Raw genomic sequence first — 19,645 nt, 5'->3', positions numbered from 1 at the left:
GGCTTCCGTATATTTTGAGTGATTCGTGACGCACCAGCTCCGAACGGACAGGATCATTTTTACAGGCAAGATGGCGACTTCGGAGCCGGTAAGCGAGATCGAGGTATGTGGACATTTCACGAATAAAAACGGAATTTAGAACCCATCCTTTTTTTATTTCGTTAAGTTTCATCTTATAGGGTTCAAATCTACCAGGTTTTAATGGACTATTTTGCTCCAGGATCTGTGAAAGTGCGGGTGTCTGGTTCCAACATGCTCAGCAATGCTAGCGATGGATTTAGGGGGTGGCATTGGCGACTGTTGGCAGGGAGTGACTGGACATAGCTAGGTAGTTCCTACTTGGTTCATTGAGTCAATACAATTCAATATATTACACTGTTACTGTGTCCTCTCAAAACTATTGATCGTATTTGTGATTGGTTTTATTTACACGATAAAAAATTGTGACATCTGGACACGTGTGTCTGTGCTGTGTTAGCTAGATTTTAGTTAATGTTACCTTGCTACTATAGCTAGCTAGCCTGATAGCTAATGTTAACTAACTTGCTGCCACGGGGCTTGCTCATTTGAATCTGCACATTTTTGCACAAATGTACCTGTTTTGGGGCCAAAATGAATGCATTACTAGTTGTAACTAGTTAGCTAGCTAAATTGTTCCCAGTTAGCTATACGACAATCTGACATTATTGAATTAGCTAACTAGCAACTGTAGTTAACGTCAAAAGTGGTTTAGTTGGCTAGTTAACGTACTGGTGAGTGGCATCAGCCCCATCCAGCAGGCGCATGACTTGCGGCGAATCAGAGATGAGGCATATGGACGGTCTAGCTAACTACTTAGGAGCTAGCTACCGAGGAGTAGCTAGAGTTTCAATCACATGTGGCTCTCTAGTAGTAGTAGTAGTAGTAGTAGCTATTAGTAATGGCGTTTGGCTTAGTCTCAGGTGAACAGAACGTAGCTAGCTAGCTAACCACATTGACACAACAGAGCCGGATAGCCGTTGTCACCTCACATCACCTTGTTCTAGATCTTTCAATAGTGGAAGTCAAGCTCTTCAGCATCTCCTACACAGATGTTGGTAGATATTCAATAGACATGTAGAGGCATTGTATGTATCATTCAGTAGTAGAAATGGCAGAAATCCTAGTTTTGTCTTTATACAAAACGTTAAAATGTAGTCCGACATGGATAGAATACCTGCACATGTGGTATTGTTTTAGTGTCAGTAGTAGTTTTATTAAATGTAACCTTTGTTTACCTAGGCAAGTCAGTTAAGACTTGTTCAGGGGCAGAATGACCGATTTTTATCTTGTCAGCTCGTGGATTCGATCTAGCAACCTTTCAGTTACTGGCCCAAACGCTCTAACCACTAGGCTACCTGTAGCCCCAGTTAGTATCCAGGATTATTTTGATATGATTGTGTATGTTAGGAGCTATTGGCAGGATGGGTCTAAGGATGTCAGATTTCCTGCAAACAGCTAATATTGTACTGATGAATGTTTTTGCTGTGTCATCCCATCCAGAATGCACCTGAAACAGAAGAGCCCCAACCTGAAGTAATCCCCACTGCACCACCTGTGGTCACTGGTTCTGAGCAGTACATCAAACACCCCCTGCAAAACAAGTATGGGTACTGTGTGTCTGTCTGCTTTTGTGCATTACAATTAGTAAATGAGACAACATTTTGTGTGGTAGTCAGCACATGCAACAATCAGTAACACAGGTAGCCTGAAACATAGGCTATTACTTTGCAGAATACCAGCTTTATATAGCATAACAGATGGGATTAGAAGAGATGTCTCATTGAATCTACTCTGCCTGTGATTGCCATATTATTCACCATAGGTAAATACAGAGAGGGGCTCCTTACACTGCCACTGTAGCCCATGACTCACTACAGTGGAATCTCCACCAAATAGCTGAGACTTTCTCTCAGACCCGGGTGCTGTGTAAGACTTGTATATGACTTATATGTCTGTCCTGTAGATGTTTGGGCTGGAAGCAGTGCTTGTTTGGTACAATATTTCCACTTTGCTGGCAACTGGCTGCTGATTACAACACATCTGCTGCTCAGCATTGACACCAGGAGTATATTCACTAGGGGGAAACGGGGAGGGACCTACCTGAATTTGTCCAATAGAAACTCGTTTTTGTTGCAAAACGCAACTGTTTGGACTAACGATTACATCCCTGGGGTACTGCAACAAAAACAAGAGTTTCTATTGGACAATTTCAGGTAGGTCCCTCCCTCTTTCCTTCTGTTGGCTTCCGTTTTGTTCCTAGTGAATAAACCCCAGGGTCATGTTCATTCATTAGATACCAAATGGAAGGGAAATGACAATCAGAACTGGACTTGTCCAATAAGAAATGAAGTAGTTTTTTTTAGTTGCAAAACCTTTTAAAACGTGTTATTATTGTGTGCCCAAATGAACACAACCCAAATGGGGATACTAGGGTCATGCTCACTAAGCCAAAACGCTTTGGTGCTTCCTAAAATATTTCCATTCACATGCTCACAGCTAGCTTTAACCCTAAACCTAGATGAAGAACAAAGCTGATCAAACTTGCTCTCTACAGATTTGACATTGTGATGTCATCACTTTTGTCTGTTCTAGCACATCCCATCGAGTGGCTGTCTTTTCAATAGGGAGCCAGGCCATAGACTACTGTAGGCAGTACATCGGACCGGGTAGAACTGCTGACATAAAACACTGCCTCAGTAGACCCACTCTAGACCTTTCTGTCTGTCCTGTCCCTGCCTCAGGTGGATGCTGTTCCTCCCTAACCACAGATTCTGGGCCATTCTGATGTGTTAAAACTCTATAGTTCTGGTCTTTTTTCCTGTTTGAAAAACTTGATCCTAGACCAGTGGATTTCAGATTCTATTCGATTCTATTCGGATTTTTCTGCCATTGACATCCTTGGGCAGGCCGCCTAAGCGTTATTTAGGGCCACCTATGTCCACAGTGTTTTATATGTGTATATGAATGAATGAATGAATGTGTGTGTGTGTGTGTGTGTGTATAGAAAGATAATATACACTACCGGTCAAAAGTTTTAGAACACCTACTCATTCATTGGTTTTTCTTTATTTTTACTATTTGTAGAATCATAGTGAAGACATCAGAACTATGAAAACACATATGGAATCATGTAGTAACCAAAAAGTGTTTAAAAAAATAAAAAATCTAAATATATTTGAGATTCTTCAAAGGAGCCACCCTTTGTCTTGATGACAGCTTTGCACACTCTTGGCATTCTCTCAACCAGCTTCACCTGGAATGCTTTTCCAGCAGTCTTGAAGGAGTTTCCACGTATGCTGAGCACTTGTTGGCTGCTTTTCCTTCACTCTGCAGTCCGACTCATCCCAAACCATCTCAATTTGGTTGATGTCGGGGGATTGTGGAGGCCAGGTCATCTGATGCAGCACTCCATCACTCTTCCTTGGTAAAATAGCCCTTACAGAGCCTGGAGGTGTGGTGGGTCATTGTGCTGTTGAAAAACAAATGATAGTCCCACAAAGTGCAAACCAGATGGGATGGCGTATCGCTGCAGAATGCTGTGGTATCCATGCTGGTTAAGTGTGCCTTGAATTCTAAATAAATCACAGACGGTGTCACCAGCAAAGCACCCCCACACCATAACACCACCTCCTCCATGCTTCACGGTGGGAAATATACATGCGGAGATCATCCGATCACCCACACAGCATCTCACAAAGACAAGCAGTTGGAACCAAAAATCTCAAATTTTGACTCCAGACCAAAGGACAAATTTCCAAATTGTCCATTGCTTGTGTTTCTTGGCAGTTTCTTTGCAGCAATTTGACCATGAAGGCCTCATTCACACCGTCTCCTCTGAACAGTTGATGTTGAGATGTGTCTGTTACTTGAACTCTGAAGCATTTATTTGGCCTGAAATTTCTGAGGCTGGTAACTCTAATGAACTTATCCTCTGCAGCAGAGGTATCTCTGGGTCTTACATTCCTGTGGCGGTCCTCATGAGAGCCAGTTTCATCATAGCGCTTGATGTTTTTTGCGACTGCACTTGAATTAACTTCTTTACATTTTCCATATTGACTGACTTTCATGCCTTAAAGTCAGCCCCTCCAGGATTCTGCGATCGCATAATTCAATGCAAAATCAACCAATCAGCGCATATTATGTGAGAGCTTGCAATTTTGACCAATTTCCACATTTTTTGCGCATTAAAGGGTCCAATCAAAAGCGGGTTTGTAATTTTCACCAATTACTGCACTGTTACCAATCCCCCTTGCTGTCTGTCTATTCGCGTGCGAAGATGATGGCTGATTGTTGATGGCTGACAGGCAGTGCAATGAACAGAAGTCAGTCTCATTTGCCAACAAAAATAACAGCTAAAAACCATGCACAACAATTTCCAAATGTTTTTTGGAAACGAGAAAGTGAACAGTCACTTCAAATCAGCAAAGCATATGAGAATGTCAACAGTTCCCGCAGCGGCAGTTCACCATGACTGAAGTAGTAGCAGGGAAGACTGGCAAGCGCTGAAAGAATCAAGGTGTGGCGTTTTACTCAGACTTTTTTACTCCGCTAACCTTGGCTTTAGTAGGGTGGTCGGCACTCTACTCTCCCCAGTCTGTCTATGGAGAGCGCTGCTCAAAGCACTGAGTGCAATTTGTCAGCATTGCCGTTTTAAACTCTGTGATTCCGTGATCCGTATTAAGTTTTACAATCTTTCAGTATTTTTTAGAAATGGTAATACTGTTTTAAAAGTACATATTAACCACAATACTTTATTTTTGTGTTTTCTGTTCTTCATCTCCCTTACAACCCTTTCAGAAAAAAATCACTAATGTATTTTGAATACAAATCGATCCTCAAATTGAAAGCGATTAATCAGCTTTTAATCTATTTGGCCTTTTTTGTTGGAGTGGGAATGGGAGGTGCATCTCGTGTTGATAGCAAGCCCCAAGCCTGATGGAGAGGTGTGTGTGAATGGATTTGACAGCGCATTCCACAAATGAACTTTTTAGAAGGCACACCTGTTAATTGAAATGCATTCCAGGTGACTACCTCATGAAGCTGGTTGAGAGAATGCCAAGAGTGTGCCAAACTGTCATCAAGGCAAAGGGTGGCTATTTGAAGAATATAAAATATTTTGATTTGTTTAATACTTCTTTGGTTGCTAAACCCAGCAAATAAAGTAAAATTCAGCCATGCCTACGCCACCAGCCATGCACACCACATAAGCCTCTTTTTGATCTACAGTGAGGGAAAAAATATTTGATCCCCTGCTGATTTTGTACGTTTGCCTACTGACAAAGAAATGATCAGTCTATAATTTTAATGGTAGGTTTATTTGAACAGTGAGACATAATAACAACAAAAAAATCCAGAAAAATGCATGTCAAAAATGTTATAAATTGATTTGCATTTTAATGAGGGAAATAAGTATTTGACCCCCTCTCAATCAGAAAGATTTCTGGCTCCCAGGTGTCTTTTATACAGGTAATGAGCTGAGATTAGGAGCACACTCTTAAAGGGAGTGCTCCTAATCTCAGTTTGTTACCTGTATAAAAGACACCTGTCCATAGAAGCAATCAATCAATCAGATTCCAAACTCTCCACCATGGCCAAGATGAAAGAGCTCTCCAAGGATGTCAGGGACAAGATTGTAGACCTACACAAGGCTGGAATGGGCTACAAGACCATTGACAAGCAGATTGGTGAGAAGGTGACAACAGTTGGTGCGATTATTCGCAAATGGAAGAAACACAAAAGAACTGTCAATCTCCCTCGGCCTGGGGCTCCACGCAAGATCTCACCTCGTGGAGATGCAATGATCATGAGAACGGTGAGGAATCAGCCCAGAACTACACAGGAGGATCTTGTCAATGATCTCAAGGCAGCTGGGACCATAGTCACCAAGAAAACAATTAGTAACACACTACGCCGTGAAGGACTGAAATCCTGCAGCGCCCGCAAGGTCCCCCTGCTCAAGAAAGCACATATACATGCCCGTCTGAAGTTTGCCAATGAACATCAATGATTCAGAGGACAACTGGTGAAAGTGTTGTGGTCAGATGAGACCAAAATGGAACTCTTTATCATCAACTCAACTCGCCGTGTTTGGAGGAGGAGGAATGCTGCCTATGACCCCAAGAACACCATCCCCACCGTCAAACATGGAGGTGGAAACATTATGCTTTGGGGGTGTTTTTCTGCTAAGGGGACAGGACAACTTCACCGCATCAAAGGGACGATGGACGGGGCCATGTACCGTCAAATCTTGGGTGAGAACCATCCTTTCCCCAGCCAGTGCATTGAAAATGAGTCGTATATGGGTTTTCCAGCATGACAATGACCCAAAACACACGGCCAAGGCAACAAAGAAGCAGCACATTAAGGTCCTGGAGTGGCCTAGCCAGTCTCCAGACCTTAATCCCATAGAAAATCTGTGGAGGGAGCTGAAGGTTCGAGTTGCCAAACGTCAGCCTCGAAACCTTAATGACTTGGAGAAGATCTGCAAAGAGGAGTGGGACAAAATCCCTCCTGAGATGTGTGCAAACCTGGTGGCCAACTACAAGAAACGTCTGACCTCTGTGATAGCCAACAAGGGTTTTGCCACCAAGTACTAAGTCATGTTTTGCAGAAGGGTCAAATACTACTTTCCCTCATTAAAATGCAAATCATTTTATAACATTTTTGACGTGTTTTTCTGGATTTTTTTGTTGTTATTCTGTCTCTCACTGTTCAAATAAACCTACCATTAAAATGATAGCCTGATCATTTCTTTGTAAGTGGGCAAACGTACAAAATCAGCAGGGGATCAAATACTTTTTTCCCTCACTGTACATTGGTTTTGGAGTTGGTACTTTGCAGCTCTCTCAATGTAACTTTAGGGTGGCATTACGCCGCCGCCAGAGAAAAAACAAGCCTTGTGCAACCTCTTCCTCCTCATGACGTTTTTTCTGGGTGATGCTGGGGACGAGGACGTCTGGAGTCACTCAATATACACACACTGTGACTGTTGTAGCGAGTTCTGGACTTCTACACACTGTGTTTATGGGTCCGTGGCTCAACATGCCTTTAGTTTTGTCTTTTCTTCAGGACCCCAACAGCGGTAGTGTAGACCATTCCATAATCCACAGGCTTTACCTTAACTGACACATTAGTGTTTTTGTTTACACATGTCTATGACCTCAACCTGGTTCACCAGACGAGTCACGCCACGTCTTTTCTCGTCTCAACACTGGTGTTGTGTAAAAGTAACATATATTTCAGTGGGGCAACACTAGAGTGCTTCCTCTCTAGCCTACTGCTCTACTGACAGTCAGGGTAATAATTAACCACGGAGGTCTTTTCAGGAAGGGACCAGGTGGGGCGTGGGTATAAGTTTAGAATGGCGGGGGGCACAGGGTTCAGGCCATGCCCTATCCACCCCTCCCTCTTAATTCGTCCCTCCCCTACAACACTATGCCCTTCCTGGGAAAGGGATGATAGAATAATGGCAGGACTGGTGAACAATGGAAGACTGCCTGGTTCTGTTATTCAACATATGCATGTTACTTACACTTGCTGTTTTACACCATGGGGAAATGAATGCATAGGCAATAACATACAGTGCATTCGGAAAGTATTCAGACCCCTTGACTTTTTCCATGTTTTGTTACGTTACAGAATTATTATAAAATGGATGAAATTGTTTTCCCCCCCTCAATCTATGCACAATACCCCATAATGACAAAGCAAAAGTTTTTTATAAATGTTTGCAAATTTATAAATAATAAATGTATAAAAAACTGATATTACATTTACATAAGTATTCAGACCCTGTTGAAGCAACTTTGGCAGCGATTACAGCCTCGAGTCTTCTTGTATATGACACTACAAGCTTGGCACACCTGTATTTGGGGAGTTTCTCCCATTCTTTTCTGCAGATCCTCTCAAGCTCTGTCAGGTTGGATGGGGAGCGTCGCTGCACAGCTATTTTCAGGTCTCTCCAGAGATGTTGGATCGGGTTCAAGTCCGGGCTCTGGCTGGGCCACTCAAGGACATTCAGAGACTTGTCCTGAAGCCACTCCTGCGTTGTCTTGGCTGTGTGCTTAGGGTCATTGTCCTGTTGGAAGGTGAACCTTCGCCCCAGTCTAAGATCCTGAGCGCTCTTGAGCAGGTGTTTTTATCAAGGATCTCTCTGTACTTTGCTCCCTTCATCTTTCCCTCAATCTTGTCTAGTTTCCTAGTCCCTGCTGCTAAAAAACATCAACACAGCATGATACTGCCGCCACCATGCTTCACCGTAGGGATGGTGCCAGGTTTCCTCCAGACATGCCGCTTGGCGTTCAGGCGAAAGAGTTCGATCTTGGTTTCATTAGACCAGAAAATCTTGTTTGTCATGGTCTGAGGGGCTTTAGGTGCCTTTTGGCAAACTCCAAGTGGGCTGTTATGTGCCTTTTACTGAGGAGTGGCTTCTGTCTGGCCACTACCATAAAGGCCTGATTGTTGGAGTGCTGCAGAGATGGTTGTCCTTCTGGAAAGTTCTCCCATCTCCACAGAGGAACTCTTGAGCTCTGTGGACGCGTCATTAAATGTAGGTCTACTATTGGAAGCTTCATTGACTGTAGGTCTGCTGTTGGAAGCTTCATTGACTGTAGGTCTGCTGTTGGAAGCTTCATTGATTATAGGTCTGCTGTTGGAAGCTTCATTGATTGTAGGTCTGCTGTTGGACGCTTCATTGATTGTAGGTCTGCTGTTGGAAGCTTCATTGACTGTAGGTCTGCTGTTGGACGCTTCATTGACTGTAGGTCTGCTGTTGGACGCTTCATTGACTGTAGGTCTGCTGTTGGACGCTTTATTACATTTGCTGTTATGTTAGAAATCATCCTGGTTTGGATGATGTATATCAATTCATACATTTCCATAACTGTTACGGCTGTTGATATGCAGACCGACACATTGGCTGGTCACTCTGATAGTTGCAGATGGTAAGATTAGCGCACTAAAGACAATTAGAAGCCTCTGTCTCTGCGGACCGGGGAGTGCGATGGGGAATCTCTGACTGTGTCCTTTCACTTCAGATGGGCCCTGTGGTATTTCAAAAATGACAAGAGCAAAAGCTGGACAGAGAACCTCCGTCTCATCGCAAAGTTTGACACAGTGGAAGACTTCTGGGCGTGAGTACTCTTCTCCCTCTTTCTCTCTGCTCCTCCCTCCTAATCCACATCACCACCCCTTATTCTACCTCTCCATCCTATGGCGTCATCATGACAATCAGTGTTGAAAAAAGGGACCATTTCCTGTTCAGCAGAATGTTCATTTGCAGCTAGAAATTAATTCTCCAGAATGGACATTTTAACTGCGGCAGTTCTATGCCATGTATTGCTATCTGTGCCCTGAATGTTGTGCCTCATGACTAGTGCCTCCATCAAAATGGAGAATGGCATGGAACTATCAATTGTCTCACTATCATTTTATAATCATAGTGTGTAATATTATTTCTGTCTGTAGGCCTGTGTTTAAGTGTGCCTCTTGGTTGTGTGTTGTAGATTATATAACCACATACAGCAGCCCAGTAAGTTAGGCTTCGGCTGTGACTACTGCTTATTTAAGGTAAGTGGACTTCTGAAACAAACAGTATCCTATCAGAGGACATGTCGCTCTTCTGTACGTTGTCAAGTTAATAATGATGTTGAATGAAAACATAAAGCCCCTCTGAGTAGGACTGATGATCTAGGACAGCGTTTCCCAAACTCGGCCCTCGGGATTTTGTTTATGCCCTAACACTGGACAGCTGATTTAAATGATGAAAGCTTGATGATTAGTTGATTGTTTGAATCAGTTGTTTTTTGCTTTCGCAAAAACCCAAACATGCACCCGGGGGGGACCAGAACAGAGTTTGGGAAACCCTGATCTAGGATCAGGTCCCCCTTATCCTTATTCATTATGGCCTAAAAGGCTAAACTGATCCTAGATACTGTAATATGCTTCATGAATACGGGCCCAGGATGTACGTTGGGGTCAAGTTGTGAGCTAACGTTCCTCCACTGTGTGTGTCAGGATGGAGTGAAGCCTATGTGGGAAGATGACAAGAACAAGCTGGGTGGGAGGTGGCTGATGACCCTCAGCAAACAGCAGAGACAAATCGACCTTGACCGCTACTGGATGGAGACGGTAAGTATCATTATCCCTGAACCTGGGTCCTGTTCATTAGGCAGCAAACGGGACCGAAGGAAAGGCTCATTTTTGTTTTCCATTGCAAAATGTTTTCGAATGTTTGCAGTTGTGTACCCTAATAAATTTGACCCTGGGCTTTGTAGTATTCATTAGGGCACAACAAAAAACATTGCAATGGTCCAGGTAGAGCCTCCATCTTTCAGTCAGTTTCCTCGCTTTGATGAACACATCCCTCCTGCAGCTCTTCATGGCTATACTACCAGAGTATCGAATAATCTTCTGTTAAGGACGGGTTGCTACACAGTGAATTAACGGGTAAATACATGTTATTTATTCTTGAGTATTGAGTACTTGAATTGTGTGTGTTGCAGCTGTTGTGTTTAATCGGCGAGTCGTTTGACGAGGCCAGTGAAGACGTGTGTGGAGCGGTGGTCAATGTCAGACCCAAGGGAGATAAAATATCCATCTGGACTGGGAACTGTCAGAACAAGGAAGCCATCGTGGCGATAGGGTAGGTCATATCTCTTTCCTTTTGTCCATTGGGTAAAAGTCTGTCCTCCACTCCTCCGTCACCAAATGTAGGCGTGTGTCAGTTTGGAAATTCTTCCTATCCTCAATTGCCTCCTCTGGTTGAGGATTCTCAAGTGTATCCTACGCAGAGGAGGGTTCTTTAATTCAGCCACACCCCCTTTGAAACAGATGTTGATATAACATTTACTTTTCAGTCATTTAGCAGACACTCTTATCCAGAGTGACCTACAGTGCATTCATCTTAAGATAACAAACCAGGTGAGAGAGCCAAGAGACCAGAGGTGGCAGAACGGAGTGCTTGGGTTGGGGTGTAGGGTTTGAGCATAGCCTGAAGGTAGGGAGGGGCAGTGCCCCTTGCTATTCCATAGGCAAGCACCAGTCTTGTAGTGGATGCGAGCTTCAACTGGAAGCCAGTGGAGTGTACGGAGGAGAGGGGTGACATGGGAGAACTTGGGAAGGTTGAACACCAGGTGGGCTGGAGGAGAAAAGCACACATTTAAAAATAACGACACACTACTTATTGTTTTATTGTTTAAAAAAAATAGCGTGTCTTCAGGCAAATTACATTTACAGGGGTGGAATCCCAAAATACATGTAAAATAAATGTAGCTAGTTATGTGTGTGTATGTATGTATTGTGTGTGTACATATGTGTGTATGTATATTATATATCCTGTGCAACCACAGGAGGCAGATATATATAGGTATGTATGTATATGTGTGTATATATAATTTTTTTTGTGTGTGTGTATAACTAACTACATTTCTTTTTGCATGTATTTTGCGATTCCACCCCGGTAAATGTAATTTGCTTGAAGACACGCTAGTGTCATCATTTCATATAATTGCATTTGTTTCCATGCTTTTTTTTTTTTTTTTACTTCCTCCTGCTTACGTTTGACTGGTTTTAAAAGGAGGCGATGTGAGGAGTTGAGAAAATCCAATTGAGAATCTTGCGCGTGCACAATGTCATTTGGGCACATTGAGAGAATTCTGAAGGTTTTCTGTATATTATGTTTATTGAAGTTGAACGAATTCAAATGAAAAACATTTATGGTCACAAGGTTATCCTTCAAGTTACCCTGGGAGTACAGAAAGGGTTTAGTTGGCAGAAATGACATCCATTTTGAGACTGCAGCTCTGCAATGTTTCTAGTTCACCACTAAGTGGCGACAATGCATGTAAGACTGTACTGAGAACCTATTCATCATTCCCTCTTTCTCATCTCTCTCTCTCTCTCTCCAGACAACAGTATAAAGAGCGCCTGAGTATCCCCATCAAGCTCCTGATTGGCTACCAGTCACATGACGACACGTCTAGCAAGAGTGGTTCCACCACAAAGAACATGTACTCAGTCTGATCAACAACACCCACCACCAACTCAACTACAAACCCACTAGAGCTGGGCGATATGGACCAAAATCCATATCACGATAAATTGACTGAATTATCACGATAAATTGAATGATAAGTTTATAACATTAATGTGCACCACAGTTATTTTTTATATTACCCCTACAACAACTACTACTACTACTACTTTGAATGTTGTAGCTATCAATGGTCCCATTAACAGTAAATATTAGCTAATTTATTTCATTTCAAACTTCACGTTTCTCTAGTAGAGTCCTATAGGTTATCGTAATGAACAATATCAGCCAAATGTCCACGGTAAGTGGTCGGTGTCGATACTTTTCAGTTTATCGTCCCAGCTCACTGCATCACCAACACATTCATACTTTTCAGTTGTCATCTACTGTTGGTGTCCTTCCTCTTTACAGACGAGATAATTGTTCAAACGTGTACAAAGTTAGGGCCGCCTCCCTGACACCTGATTGGCCGGCTGGTTAACTGACGGATCTTGTCCGGAAGAAAAGGAGAACAGCTGAAGCTGTTGGGATTTGAGCTAGAAGATCGTTAAATAAATGACGTAATTTTAGATTTGGTGAGTATATGTGAATAATAATGCCAGTGGCTTCCCCCCTACTAGTGTAGCTGAGGAGAAGATGTCGTTTAAGGCTTGGTTAAAAACACCTTCCTTCGCTGTAAACCCAATTCCTTTTCTCATGCAGAGTTTACTATCACTTTCTGTTATGAAAAGCCTTTCTCACCAACCACCCAGGATAGGAAAAAGTAGACAAGATTAATTTAGTCAGATTTTAAAGGGCAGCCAGCATTTTAACCTGCTTTACTTGGAGGTGTTTAGCATGATAAGGGATTGCAGATGCACCTGCTACAGAAAAGACAACAGTAGTGGTCACACGGTCTTAAGTGTGGATATTTTGGAAGAAAGACCCCGAAGTTCCAGCCATGCTGGGATTGAAGATTCTTCTCCCCCCTTTCCCTATTTATTTATATCCATTTGAGGTTAAACTACTTAGTTGGAGGGCAACTGTTAAAAAAAAAAAAAAACTATTTCCTTACAATATTTTTTTCTGTTTTGTTTTTGTTATTGAGGATGTTAATGACATGGACTACTGCTTAATATAGAACCTTTTTTACAGTGTATCATAGCAAGTAAAGATGCCTGGACAAGTTTTAGGTCTGCTTCTCACCGTTTTCTTTCTAAGAAAAACTGTAACATTTCGCACTACTCTCTGGGTCTGGTGCGAGTGGAGAAGAAAGGATATCTTCCTCTCTATCCATCGTTAAATGATTTTGCTCATATTGTATCTTAATGTATATTACCTTCTTTCAAGTAAAGGTTAAGTGCTTTGCATTAAAACCAGAACCACGCCGTCTCCTTTCCTGTGTTGTCAGTTTTGCGTCACTTTCTATAGTGTTACGGCGGTGTGCTCAATACGTAGATAATGCACCGGTCAGCTCTGAATAGGTAATCAGATCTTGACAAAGCCTGGAGAAGTGTTTATTAACATCTTAGGAACCCTATTGTATGAATGTCATATCTTCCTATAAAATGCACAGAATCTGTGTATCTGAAACACCCAGTATCAACACTTTCTCTGTGTTGAAATCCTTAGCCCCTCCTACTTGTAGCTCTCAAAGGATTGGATATAGTATGATTGGCTGGGTGGGTTTTTTTGTTGCCATATTGCTTACACACCTATCCAAACATGTAGCACCTAAACAAGTCTGTGGGTACTAGGGGTGAGTTAAAGGTTATTTTCAGATTGTCAAATTCTTAGTTGCCTGTAGGAGACTCGTGAACCAGATCAACATGATACTGCATAACCATCATAATCAGTGCTAAAATATGTTTCTAGAATACACCCTTTGTACATAGGAGGCAAAATAACATCAAGTAATCCTGGGTCAGTGCACACACCCAACAGTCCTTATTCCTTCCAAGCCCCCTACATTCATACAGCTATCAGTCCAAGGCTAGAGTCAACAACACTATGACGAGGTTTCCCAAACATCTCTGGTTCAAACCCCCTGAGTTACCTGTTGATCTACAGTACACACTCGTCCTTACGCAAATACCGCCTGGGAGCCAACACCTAGCAACACCCCACAATGCCATGGTAATGGTGGGACAATTACTACTGTCTGAACTTAACACCACTGATATGAGTCACACCCGTCTTCTAAGAACACTTGATAACTGTGTTCCAGAGGTATGCATTTGTTTTTTACATTGTGTTTGCACATTTCCTCAAGACAGTTGAGCAAGTGTGAAGAGACATCGGTGCTTGTTTCCACATCTTGCCACTTATGAGTGAGGCAAGGGGGGTGTTTTTGTGAACGGAACAAACTCCCCTGCCTTGCAATATTCCTCATACAGTATCAGGGTTGACCCCAACCCACAGTATATCTCAGGAACAACTAGAATTCAGACGCCCTTGAGATATGTTGACATCCTGTTTTACTGACTTTGGCAGAGCTCTGTCTTTGAAGTTGTGTACATTAGGTAACAAGTACACAGGAGAAACTTTGCAGCGTTCCTACACACTATAGCACCATTTATATCTGCTGCTAACATGCGTCCATCCTGATTTTGTCTGTTTACACATGATCTGATCAAAATCGGTTCACAATGCAGATTTTAATCAACACATCTGAAAATGTAGTCATGATCAGGATGCATGTTAGCACCAGGTATTAACAGGGTACTGTCTCCTAGCACCGGGTATTAACAGGGTACTGTCACCTAGCACCGGGTATTAACAGGGTACTGTCACCTAGTACCGGGTATTAACAGGGTACTGTCTCAGTACCGGGTATTAACAGGGTACTGTCTCCTAGCACTGGGTATTAACAGGGTACTGTCTCCTAGCACCGGGTATTAACAGGGTATTGTCTCCTAGCACCGGGTATTAACAGGGTATTGTCTCCTAGCACCGGGTATTAACAGGGTACTGTCTCCTAGCACCGGGTATTAACAGGGTACTGTCTCCTAGCACCGGGTATTAACAGGGTACTGTCTCCTAGCACCGGGTATTAACAGGGTACTGTCTCCTAGCACTAGGTATTAACAGGGTACTGTCTCCTAGCACTAGGTATTAACAGGGTACTGTCTCCTAGCACCGGGTATTAACAGGGTATTGTCTCCTAGCACCGGGTATTAACAGGGTATTGTCTCCTAGCACCGGGTATTAACAGGGTACTGTCTCCTAGCACCGGGTATTAACAGGGTACTGTGTCCTAGCACCGGGTATTAACAGGTTACTGTCTCCTAGCACCGAGTATTAACAGGGTATTGTCTCCTAGCACCAGGTATTAACAGGGTACTGTCTCCTAGCACCGGGTATTAACAGGGTACTGTCTCCTAGCACCGGGTATTAACAGGGTACTGTCTCCTAGCATCAGGTATCAACAGGGTACATTTACGGGAGAGGGTGGAGAGTTATAATTTCCTCGGCGTACACATCACGGACAAACTGAAATGGTCCACCCACACAGACAGCGTGGTGAAGAGGCGCTACCTCAGGAGGCTGAAGAAATTTGGCTTGTCACCAAAAACACTCTCAAACTTTTACAGATGCACAATCGAGAGCATCCTGTCAGGTTGTATCAACGCCTGGGACGGCAGCTGCTCCGCCCACAACCGCAAGGCTCCCCAGAGGGTAGTGAGGTCTGCACAACGCATCACCGGGGGCAAACTACCTGCCCTCCAGGACACCTACACCACCCGATGTCACAGGAAGGCCAAAAAGATCATCAAGGACAACAATCACCCGAGCCACTGCCTGTTCACCCCGCTATCATCCAGAAGGCGAGGTCAGTACAGGTGCATCAAAGCTGGGACCGAGAGACTGAAAAACAGCTTCTATCTCAAGGCCATCAGACTGTTAAACAGCCATCACTAACATTGAGTGGCTGCTGCCAACATACTGACTGAACAACAGCCACTTTAATAATGGAAAAATGTATGTAATCAATTTATCACTAGCCACTTTATATATATATATATATATATATAAATATAATGTTTACTTACCCTACATTACTCATCTCTTATGTATATACTGTACGCCATACCATCTACTGAATCTTGCCATCTTGATGTAATGTTTCACTAGCCACTTTAAACAATGGCACTTTATATAATGTTTACATACCCTACATTACTCATCTCATATGTATATACTGTACTCCATACCATCTACTGCATCCTGCCTATGCCGTTCGGCCATCACTCATTTATAGATTTTTATGTACGTATTCATTCCTTTACACTTGTGTGTATAAGGTAGTTGTTGTGAAATTGTTAGGTTATATTACTTGTTAGATATTACTGCATGGTCGGAACTAGAAGCACAAGCATTTCGCTACACTTGCATTAACACCTGCTAACCACGTGTATGTAACAAATACATTTGATTTGATTTGATACTGTCTCCTAGCACCAGGTATTAACAGGGTACTGTCTCCTAGCACCGGGTATTAACAGGGTACTGTCTCCTAGCACCGGGTATTAACAGGGTACTGTCTCCTAGCAACAGATATTAACAGGGTACTGTCTCCTAGCAACAGGTATTAACAGGGTACTGTCATCCATCCGGACGATGTCATATTGAATCAACATGCCAGGCTTGTGTCAGCAAGCCGCTAGACGCATCTTCCTCACTGGCCTTCATCATTGTTCACATTTGTTCACTCTATTTTTCCACTACAGAGCTGCTGTCTCCTAGCACAAGCATTTCACTACACCTGCAATAACATCTGCTGAACAAATGTGACCAATAAAATGTGATTTGATTAGATTAACAGGGTACTTGGTCTTTTGAAGCATGACATAAATAGGTAAGACCCTGGATGAGGTGTGTTGATGTGGAAACCAACAGTATTATATATTTTTACATTTGTTTTTATTTCTATTCGTTTTTTTGATTTGTTTAGTTTGTTCGTTTTCGAATCCACTTCACTCAATTTTATTTTGTTTAAGTTTGATTTTAAAAAATCAATACATTTTTTATATTATTTAGTTTCAGTTTTAGTGTTGGGGACAGAAAGTAGAACTGGGATGCTAGGAGCCATTTATGTGTTTTTGAGATGTCACCTCTTGCCACTGTGGGGAAGTAATGCATAAGGAGATGGGTCATGTTATAGGTTAGGTTTAAAGGTAGACAGCGAGATGACGTAGATGCACAACGTAAACAGTAGTAGTAGTGGGTCAGTTTCCTCAACAACCAGGAGCATTGAAGCATGAGGCTAAACTTCTCCTCTGTTTTGGTCCTGCAGCTACCACGTTGTAGCAGCGTGAAGCACACCTGTGCAAATGATCCAATACTCTTTGTGACTGTGTGAAAGTAAAGCCTTGCATCATACTCATCTCAGTGGGTGAGTTTGAGCGGGTCACTTTTGTCAAGTTGGTCACCACCTTTCAAAGTCTGGTGCATTCTGGGGATAAAAATAGTCAGACGGGTGCCTACAGTTGAAGTCGGACATTTACATACACCTTAGCCAAATACATTTAAACTCAGTTTTTCACAATTCCTGACATTTAATCCTAGTAAAAATTCCCTGTCTTAGGTCAGTTAGGATCACCACTTTATTTTAAGAATGTGAAATGTCAGAATAATAGTAGAGAGAATGATTTATTTAAGCTTGTACTTCTTTCATCACATTCCACGTGGATCGGAAGTTTACATACACTCAATTAGTATTTGGTAGCATTGCCTTTAAATTGTTTAACTTGGGTCAAATGTTTTGGGTAGCCTTCCACAAGCTTCCCACAGTAAGTTAGGTGAATTTTGGCCCATTCCTCCTGACAGAGCTGGTGTAACTGAGTCAGGTTTGTAGGCCTCCTTGCTCGCACACGCCTTTTCAGTTCTGCCCACAAATGTTTTATAGGATTGAGGTCAGGGCTTTGTGATGGCCACTCCAATACCTTGACTTTGTTGTCCTTAAGCAATTTTGCCTCTACTTTGGAAGTATGCTTGGGGTCATTGTCCATTTGGAAGTTAATTTGGTCAGTCATGGTGTGGGGTGGCATTTCTTTGGGGGGCCGCACAGCCCTCCATGTGCTCGCCAGAGGTAGCCTGACTGCCATTAGGTACCGAGATGAGATCCTCAGACCCCTTGTGAGACCATATGCTGGTGCGGTTGGCCCTGGGTTCCTCCTAATGCAAGACAATGCTAGACCTCATGTGGCTGGAGTGTGTCAGCAGTTCCTGCAAGAGGAAGGCATTGATGCTATGGACTGGCCCGCCCGTTCCCCAGACCTGAATCCAATTGAGCACATCTGGGACATCATGTCTCGCTCCATCCACCAACGCCACGTTGCACCACAGATTGTCCAGGAGTTGGCGGATGCTTTAGTCCAGGTCTGGGAGGAGATCCCTCAGGAGACCATCCGCCACCTCATCAGGAGCATGCCCAGGCGTTGTAGGGAGGTCATACAGGCATGTGGAGGCCACACACACTACTGAGCCTCATTTTGACTTGTTTTAAGGACATTACATCAAAGTTGGATCAGCCTGTAGTGTGGTTTTCCACTTTAATTTTGAGTGTGACTCCAAATCCAGACCTCCATGGGTTGATAAATTGGATTTCCATTGATTATTTTTGTGTGATTTTGTTGTCAGCACATTCAACTATGTAAAGAAAAAAGTATTTAATAAGATTATTTCTTTCATTCAGATCTAGGATGTGTTGTTTAAGTGTTCCCTTTATTTTTTGGAGCAGTATATATCCACAGGTACACCTCCAATTGACTCAAATAATGTCAATTAGCCTATCAGAAGCGTCTAAAGCCATGACATCATTTTCTGGAATTTTCCAAGCTGTTTAAAGGCACAGTCAACTTAGTGTATGTAAACTTCTGACCCACTGGAATTGTGATACAGTGAAATACAGTCTGTAAACTATTGTTGGAAAAATGACTTGTGTCATGCACAAAGTAGATGTCCTAACCGACTTGCCAAAACAATAGTTTGTTAACAAGAAATTTGTGGAGTGGTTGAAAAACGAGTTTTAATGACTCCAACCTAAGTATGTAAACTTCCGACTTCAACTGTATGTATCACATAGGAGAAGCAAGCAGCTTTACGTCCTTTACACCTGCATGAACTTTTCAAAGGTCATGATGCTTTGACTGCAGTCGACTGCAAGTTTCTGCAGTTGCTTTTCACCAACTTCATCTCGCAGCCATCGCCTGATCTATTGTCAACCAATAGGGTGTTTTGTTTACAGTGGACATATGCACGTTTACAGTGGATGTATACAAATAAATGTGATATTTGAGTCTCTCACTGATTGATGTACAATGTTTACACAGATAATATAAATATATTATGATTTCAGTTTGTGAGAATGTGATATGGGGGTTAGATACATGAACAGTATATTATCAAGAAAACCTTTTTATAAACAATGGCAACACTGCCATGTTGATCTGAGCCTTGCTGTTTGAAAACCACTTTGGTGTCTGACTTTTGGCTGTCGCATATGCACCTACCCAAACTTCACTCTTCGACTTTCACCTACAGTTGGTTGCTTGAGCCTTACCACTCAAACACGCCCAATATCTGCAGTGCTACCTTTAAAATGATAAAGTC

General features: G+C 42.6%; 1 protein-coding gene and 1 long non-coding RNA gene across 2 annotated transcripts; both read left to right on the top strand.

Annotated features, from left to right (window-relative positions):
- The first annotated feature begins 1 nt into the window (after position 1).
- LOC115193565 (eukaryotic translation initiation factor 4E) lies at positions 2-13,423 on the top strand. The gene is made up of 7 exons (XM_029752304.1): positions 2-103; positions 1,522-1,622; positions 9,057-9,152; positions 9,525-9,588; positions 10,036-10,149; positions 10,524-10,663; positions 11,928-13,423. Exons 1-7 carry the CDS (start codon positions 71-73, stop codon positions 12,040-12,042), a joined length of 663 nt encoding a protein of 220 aa, XP_029608164.1. The 5' UTR covers positions 2-70; the 3' UTR covers positions 12,043-13,423.
- Positions 13,424-14,885: 1,462 nt separating this feature from the next.
- LOC115193568 (uncharacterized) lies at positions 14,886-16,849 on the top strand. Its single transcript, XR_003878203.1, has 2 exons — positions 14,886-15,018; positions 16,496-16,849. It is a non-coding gene; the product is annotated as an uncharacterized LOC115193568 (long non-coding RNA).
- The last annotated feature ends 2,796 nt before the right edge of the window (positions 16,850-19,645 follow it).

This window comes from Salmo trutta, chromosome 5 (genome assembly GCF_901001165.1).
Source record: "Salmo trutta chromosome 5, fSalTru1.1, whole genome shotgun sequence".
NCBI classification, from domain to species: Eukaryota; Metazoa; Chordata; class Actinopteri; order Salmoniformes; family Salmonidae; genus Salmo; species Salmo trutta.
The sequence above is the reverse complement of the archived record's forward strand: the minus strand, read 5'-3'. Positions and strand labels throughout refer to the sequence as shown.